Source organism: Magnolia sinica, chromosome 12, assembly GCF_029962835.1.
Source record: "Magnolia sinica isolate HGM2019 chromosome 12, MsV1, whole genome shotgun sequence".
In the NCBI taxonomy this organism is placed as follows: domain Eukaryota; kingdom Viridiplantae; phylum Streptophyta; class Magnoliopsida; order Magnoliales; family Magnoliaceae; genus Magnolia; species Magnolia sinica.
In genome coordinates, this window is record NC_080584.1 from 68,724,856 (window position 1) to 68,733,139 (window position 8,284).

At 39.0% G+C, this 8,284-nt stretch overlaps 1 protein-coding gene across 1 annotated transcript; it reads left to right on the forward strand.

Moving 5' to 3' along the window:
- Positions 1-7,445: 7,445 nt before the first annotated feature.
- Positions 7,446-7,880, forward strand: LOC131220209 (serine/arginine-rich splicing factor SC35-like). The gene has a single exon (XM_058215173.1). The coding sequence runs from the start codon at positions 7,446-7,448 to the stop codon at positions 7,878-7,880; it is 435 nt and encodes a 144-aa protein (XP_058071156.1).
- The last annotated feature ends 404 nt before the right edge of the window (positions 7,881-8,284 follow it).

The window sequence follows — 8,284 nt, forward strand, 5'->3', positions numbered from 1 at the left end:
TCAATTCATTTTTGCTTTCATGTCTGGGTATGGGACTGCTTCCAACGTTTATGCAGAATTGCAAGCTATCCATGACGGGTTGTCCCACTGTGTCCAACTTGGCCTTCCACACATTGAAGTAGAATTGGACGCCAGGCTCGTTGTAGATTTTCTGAATGGCAAGGTGAAGCCCAGCTAGAAGTGGTCCTTCTGGGTGGCCAGGATCTTGCGGTTTGCCTTGTCCGGTCAGGTGAAATTCTCTCACATTCTTAGAGAAGGGAATGAATCGGCTGATGGTTTGGCGAGATTGGCCAGCAACTCCCAGGTGAATTCTCTGATTAAGCAGTTTTCCCTCCTCCCTCAGCGTATCAGAGGCAGCATGTTCCTCGACAAAGTTGGGCTCGGGGCTCTGCACGTTCGCCAGTTGGTTTCCCCTGAGGGTAGTTTGCTGCAATAGCAGTTTTGTCTCTGTTTTCCGGTGCTCTCCGATACTTTCTGTACCTAGAGTCTTTATGATAGGCTTCCTTCCTGTCCTTTTATCCGGAGGAAGCCCAAATGCCTTGCATTTCTTCTTATTGGATGTAAATTCCTTTCTTATCAATACGACTGATCCTTTCGAAAAAAAAAAAGCTTAAAGAGCTATGAAGTGACAGAACAAGACCAATTTGGTCGATTTTCATGATGCACAATGCATGTTCAAGTGGAAGAAAGGATAATTATTATCTATGCATGGTGTCCTACAGAGAACTCTGACCTGCGTAATGGAATGAGAAAGTGTGCACAACCAATGGCTAACCCATAATGAAAAACTAATACACATGGTGTTGCATGACAAGCCACAAATATTTATGGGCCTAGATAGTTATTTCCATGTTAATCTAGCAACCGTTTAAAAGCTCTATAAATAGGAGGAAGATTGAAGAGAACTACGCCCTCGTCAGCTAAATATGACACAACTCTACGGTGATATTGCTTATCTTATTTCTTATTATATTAGTATTTCTCTTTTGTTAAAATAATAAAATAATAAAATAATAAAAAAGTAGTGCACCTATTATTTAAATATCTCATTTTTGTGTAGTGCAATCATACGTTGGCAGATTTTCAATTATAATAAGTGCAGGTCATGCTCTGGCAATCCAGGCCATTGGCATGTCTGAGTCCCGAGGCAGATGGGTAGGTGATCCTATCTAGCACTGCCAATGGTTTAGGTCAGACCAGAATCCTCTACAAGTAGGCCACACCACAGGGAACAACAGGGATAGAATGCCAACCATAGGTTCGTGTGTGGGCCACTGTGGAGTGTGTCATTCAAAAAATCCATTCATCAGGTGCGGCTTACCAAGACTATAAAAGGACACAACACGTGGGGACTTTTATAGTGACACAAACCATCTATGTTCAATAGATTCAATGGTTAGGAGATACCCAAAATTCAATTTGATAGCGCATCCAAACGCACTCGACAGGCTGACTTCTAAATTGTAATTCCGTCGATTTCAAGTTGGACTTAAGAAAAACAAGCGGGCACATTTAATTAATATTAAGGCTTTTCATGCTGAACTAAATATCTAATAATTTTTTCATTCATTGCAATGGTGAACAGTCACATTTGATCTAGATGTAAAAGCCTACACTGGCGGCCATCATAACTACCGGTAAAGCATGATGACTGCCGGTAAAGCCTTTACCGACGGGGCTTTTACTGGCAGTTACTTGACCGCCGGTAAACGGTAACCTTCTTCTAGTGGGGTTTAGTGCACCAGACCCAAACTTGGTTAAAACGGGCACTGACCCGAGCCTTTCCAAAGGAAAAGGAGAGTCTCTCCCCCTTTTTTCGTTTCTGCCATAGATAGTTCAAACGGACAAGTGTTTGTTCAATCATGTGATGTCCCACCAACAATCACTGTTTAGATTATCTGAGCCGCCCATTATGTGCGGATGACAAATCTGACCAAAACAATGGTTGGTTCACACATTAACTCAAACATGTGTCCACAATTTCGGGTGCAAACAAGTTTTGCATGCGATATTTTCTAAAGATAGGAAATTTCGTTTTTGTTGCCACGCTGGCAATTTGTGTTTGCAATGCCAAACAAATCCAGACCCTTCAATCAAGCAACTCTCAACCATTGAAGGCCTTTCACGCGAATTGGGTTTCCTGTGAAAAACCGACGCAAAAGCTCCTTTCTACTGGTTGTCTTTAGAAACAAAACAAGAATATCAAATCCAAGCCATTATTCTCCCATTCATCAGTCTAGGAGACAGGGTTTTCTATAAGAGAGAGAGGATTGAATAACGATGGAGTTTTTCCTCCGTTTCTTGTAGTTGTGTTCGAAAATCGGTTGAGTCGGTCTTTCTTTGAACCCACCATGTAAATAGAGATAAAGCTTCGTTTTCTCACTCTTACAAGTTTCCTGGGTCAGATCTAAAGCATCCAGGAACGTCTGCTCGAAGCAAATCACCACCACTTGAAATCTGTCATGAGAGGGTGTCTTCTTCCTCACTAGAAAAGAGCCACCGCCTGGATCTATCTTGCCCGATTTCAAATATTGTACATCCATTTGGTAGGCCATCAGAGGAGCACTTGTTCATCATAATATTTCAGAAATCATGCAATGCAATCAGATCTTTTAATTAGATCTTTCCAGTCGGTTACAAGTTGTTTGCGCAACTAACTTGACTCAGTTCGGGTTAAGTCATGTTGAGTTGATTCCAACTTAGTTGTTAGAAGGAGAAGAGTATTAGTGAAGGGGTAGAGAAAAGAAATGAAAAGGAAAGAAGAAAATGAGGAAGGATTTGTGGGCCGAGTTGCAGAATGCTGAACTCGTTCAAATTAGACAGGGTTCAAATTGCATGGGGAATTTCAACTTGCTGGCGCGTGTAAGTTCAGATCTGGCCTAAGTCCAGTCGTTGTTGGAGCCCCTGATCAATCAGAAAGGGATTGATATGAGGGAAGAAGAAAGGAAAGAAAGAAGAAAGAAGGAAAATAGGGGCCCACAGAGTCGGTTTTAACTTAGGCCGAGTTGGCTCAGCAACACCCGAGTCTGGCTATTTTTGGGGCATCCTCGTCTAGAAAGTCGGATTCAGGATTGCGGTAAATCCAGCTATGGTGTAGATTCAACTATCTTCAGAGAAACCTTGATTTAAAGTCGAGTTAGTTTGAAACCGGGATCGATCCATTCAATGTCGGGTTGACTCAGTAAATCTTACTGGGTCTAGCTTTGAGAGGGTTCAGATCTTAGGTTATTTTAGTCCAGCGGCATATGGGAGTTCGATTGCGAGTCGAATTCGACTGCTCACTGCCTCAAGTGCAAATCAAGATGGAGTTAACTCAAATCACACGACTCAAGGAGATCAAGAGCTCCTAAATTCCCACACCTAGATTCCACTCATTTTAGTGGTAATGAGACAGATAGTGTGGATTTGATCCTAAGCCCGTCTGTACATCCTACCATCGCTAGATCATAACACAAGTTGTGAGGTGATGATTCACCCTTCAAGCTTTCCAACGTTTCAATAGTTAGATTTGTTTGCTTTCATTTATCTTGCGTGCTTGACTTATTAATCATGTTTAGTTTATATGAAAGATCTAGTTGTGTTTTACTCTATACATGTTGAGAATGGGACTTGAAATATTGTGTATATTTTAGAATTGATATGCTTTATATTATAGAAATTGTCTCTTTAATCTCATTAGACAATCTTATTTGCATATCAATGATACACTTTTAAGTTGATGGAAGTAATGTTTGTTTGTAATTGGAAAGTTGAATTGATTGTAGCTTGATTTGACACTTGTTGTGTGAAGGAGTTATAATTAGAATTAAATACTAAATGTTGATAGATATATACATTAAAGTTTCATCGAACTATTGGCCGGTTTGTGAATGGATTAAATGTTATTTGGTCATATACTTGTCATCTCATGGATTATTTGTCCCCTTGTGGCTTATAGATTGTATTCTTTTGTTGTATCCTTGAAGGACTTGGTGTCAATGTAGCTTGTTGGGAGGACTCTTTTTGTTGAAAGTATATCTTAAATTCTTTATTTTACCAATAATGTTTATAATCATTAATTTGAATGTGTTAGAATCTTACATGTTAAAGTCTCATGAGTTGGGGTATGAAATACTATGCGTCATTAGCCTATGCTAAGTTGCATGTCCCCTCCCCCCATCAAAGTGACAAAAGATTTTCTGATATGATGTTTATAAATTGGACTAATAACGGTTAAGTTAATAATTCATATATGGCACATGGGCATTATTGGATGCCTGGTTGATTGTTTGAAAGACTAGTGTATTGTTCGAGTGACCCGTTTTACATTTTTAATGGGTCGATTGTCTGAAAGATCCGTTCTCTTTCATGAATGGGCCAACTATTTGAAAGGTTCATTCATTTGTTTAGCTATATGTTTATCCCCAAGCTGATTGTATTCATACATTCATGCACTAATCAATATTAAGTTGGCGATTGAATGTTATGGTTGTTGTGAAAATTATGAGGAGTGGATTGTATCTCCTTATGTTATACTTTGAATTGCAGTTGGATGAATAATTGGTATAATTCTTGCAAATTGTGAATTGTAATTTAGATATTATAATTGCTTGAATTGTACTTATAAAGCATGGATTGTCTTTTCTTATTTACAGGTGGTATCCTCTTATATTCTACTTAGGAAGTGTAAATTATACTTTCTTGTATTCTACATGTGAAGTGTACATTGAATATTGTATTTCTTTGATTTTTATTTGAATATTACTCTTAACTATTGTGATGCCTTGATAATCTTGAAGTATATACCTCACTGGAATAGCCATTGACGCTATCAAAACATATTCAGTTGGTACAAGGTATGTAAACATAATGACCAAGTTGGTGCTCACGAGGAGCTACTTGATCTTGTAGTTTAAATTTATAAATTTGTAGTTGTTTTTCCTATTTGATATAATATATTCTTTTGAATTTGTTTTTCTTGAGTGATTGGTTTATATAAGTCATTTTTTTGGGCAGCCGCTTGAATATTTTGAAATATTTATATGACTTTCCTTTTATAATTGATTTACCTTTCTTCCATTGCGATGCTCACTCAACTCTTTTTTTTTTTAATTATTATATGTTGAAATGTGGGATATCTTTACAAGTTAACACTCAGGATTTCGAAAAACGAGTATTAAACTCGAGTTACGAAATCTGGAGCGTTGCAATCCATGTGTAGTATCATGACTATGATATGTACGCCTTTTCACAATTGGCCATCGTTGGAGGGAAACGGCTATTCTAGGTTATGGTGGACCATGTGATGGGGTAAGGAGTGACATATTGATGGTTGACATTGATAAACCGGCTACATCCTAAACTAACTTAATTAAAGGTGAAACCAATCAAGCATTCCCTGTACCTAAATTAATGGGTCAGCCTCTTGTGTGTCACGATGGAAGTGTAATGAGGGTATCTTAAATGTGGCTTCTCACTTCTCGTTGTACACTAGCTAGTTGGAAGTTATAATGAGGGATCCTGCTTCCTATACATAGGTTTTATTATGAAGTCTCTTTACAAACAACTCTGGTGACTAGTGGATAACATTGGTGTGTAATAGGGTATCTTAACCAAGGCTTCCCGGATCATCTAACCAAGGTGCCTTAACTGGAGCATGCATACATGCACTACATTAAATATGATTTTTCTCATGGATGTTTTGTTTGAATATTATCATCATGATTGTGCCATTATTGTGCTAATCTTGGAGGGGTGCCCTCAATGAGTTGAACTATGGAAACTCATTTCTCTTGTTAGACAAACAACTGTAGGTGACACGGGTAACAATCTAATAAAGGAAATCGATGCTCAATAAGAGGAATATGAAGGCTCATGGCAGTAAGTGGTAGATGATGAGTCTAGAGTTGCCTAAAGAGAGATATGCTTTTGTTTATTTTCTTTACTAGGATTTAGTTTAATTTTTTATTAAAGATGTAATAATGTCCTCAATGGGAGGACAAATATTGGACGCATACTTGATTGATTATGGACTTTATGTTAATGCCTAGATTAGAACCATTAATGTAATAAAATTCTAATTCCGTCAATTATGTTATGAAAGACATGAGAATGTAAATTGATGTAAATGAAAGGAATATGCAGGAAATTAATATCCTTGACATATTCAAGTTAAAACCCAGAACTCGACCCATCGTGTTATCCATGAAAGTCGAAGACTCAAGGCGTTACATTGAGAGTCTCGGTTGATGTCTTAGTCGACCGAAGTTGCGATCGAGCAGAATACGTAAGTGCATAGTTTTGTTTCTAATTTTGTACGAGGATTTTATATAAACCATGTTAATATGGGATTCGGGTTACTTTGAAAGAACTAAAATATCTTAGAACATTTTTAAGGATTTTGAGGGAGAAGCTAGGGTTTATCATTTGTAAGTTTTTTCATCTTTCTGATTATAGTGGATTGTTTATCGCTTGGTACCATGGATCCTGCAAGGTTTTTTCCATGTAAAATTCATGTTCTCCGTAGTTTCTTGAATTTCCCTTTCTCTATTATGTTGTATGATTCTATTTGAGCTTACTTTCATGCCAGATAAGTCTTGTTAGGGCTTGTCCCATCCCCAACAAAAATATCACAAAGAAGATTACCATGCTCCAACACAAGTTGATGCGTGCATCCAAAGAACTTGAGATGCCCGACGAATTGCCTAGCCTAATAGAAAAAATCACAGTCTGGCTATGGATCACCAGGTTAGCACAAATTTTCTCAAAGAATGGTACTGTGTATTTTTCCTGGGTTTTTGCACTTACAATGACCCCATTTTATAACATGTCTATTTTATTTTTTAACCATTTGGATATATCCACTACACACTGAGAGAAAACCACCAATTATTAAGGATTTCATCTAAACATCCACACTGCAAATTCTCGTGGTTAATCTATATCAAGAAAAGAAGCTATATTGACTACACATGCACACATGTGTGATGTAAGATGTGGCATAGAAGCACTCTTAGCACGACTATATCAAAAGAAACTTAAACGGAAGCACAAGTAGTCCATTAGATCTGGGCCTAGTCCTACATAGGGAATGATGTAATTGTGCCACATGCAAGTCTAGAGCAAAGAGATTTAATTCAAATAGGGAGAATTTTCTATTTGAAGTGTGAACCATAAATCGGCCATATCTTTGATTTAGGTATCATTACGGAATGCACGACCGATGAAATTTGTTTGGAACAGGGCATCCGGGGTGAACCAACCCACTAAAGTGGGCTATGTTAGTCCATTTCGCAAGAAAATGTACACTTTCAACTTGAAAATGGGTAGTAAACTCTTAAGAGTTTTAACACCCGGTCAAGGGTTCGAGTATCCATAGGTGGTTGACCCCAACATAGCACACATATCCATAAACCTTTGATTGTACATCACATTAATCTATTTCTACCTGAAGGAAATAGGGAACCATGAAGGAGCGAGGCAGGGAGAAGGTGCAAGGTAGGGAGACGGAGCGAGGCAAGGAAAAGGAGCGAGGCAGGGAGGAGTGTGCGCCATCTCCTAGAGGTTCCAAACGGAGAAAGTACAGCAGAGGTAGGTCGCCTAAATCCATTGCAGATCAACGCTTTAATAGGATCCGAGCTGAGGGCTTCAGCATTTTCGTCAGAAATCTCCCATTTGACTGTATGGTGGAGGATCTACACAAAATCTTCAGCCGCTATGGTAAGGTAATTGATATTTACATCCCTTCCTTCCCTGGCACTAGGAAACCCAAGGGTTTCACATTTGTGAGGTTCCACTATGCGGATGATGGTAGAGCTGTGATAGGAGTGCTGAATGGAAGGAAAATAGACGGCAGAGAGGTAACCGTCACGGAGACAAAGCCAAGAACCTGGGCCCCATAGAAGAACCCCCTTACCAAGCAGGCCCCGGTGCCTAGATCTAAGGCAGGAAGCTATGCAGAGGTAGTGAAAAATAGTGGTTCATCCTGACCATCATGGAACCATTGAAAACCCCACCTTTGGAGCCCCAATATTATCATGGTGGCAGATCTCAATACGGTTTCCAAGAGGTTGGAAGAACTGAAATTGGGGTTGATAGGCCAGGTGCTAGATCCAAATACATCTGTCCTGAGACTGTTATCTGCTCTAAGAGACTCAAAATTCATTGTTGTTGCGGTTGAAGTCATAAGGACATCCTCTGTGCATTTCCTAATTATCCTAAAGTCGGAGAAGGAATACAGAGATTTCTTAGCAAATCCACAGCTACACCACCTAATGGGGCTCCAGTCAGTAAAGCCTTGGTCAGA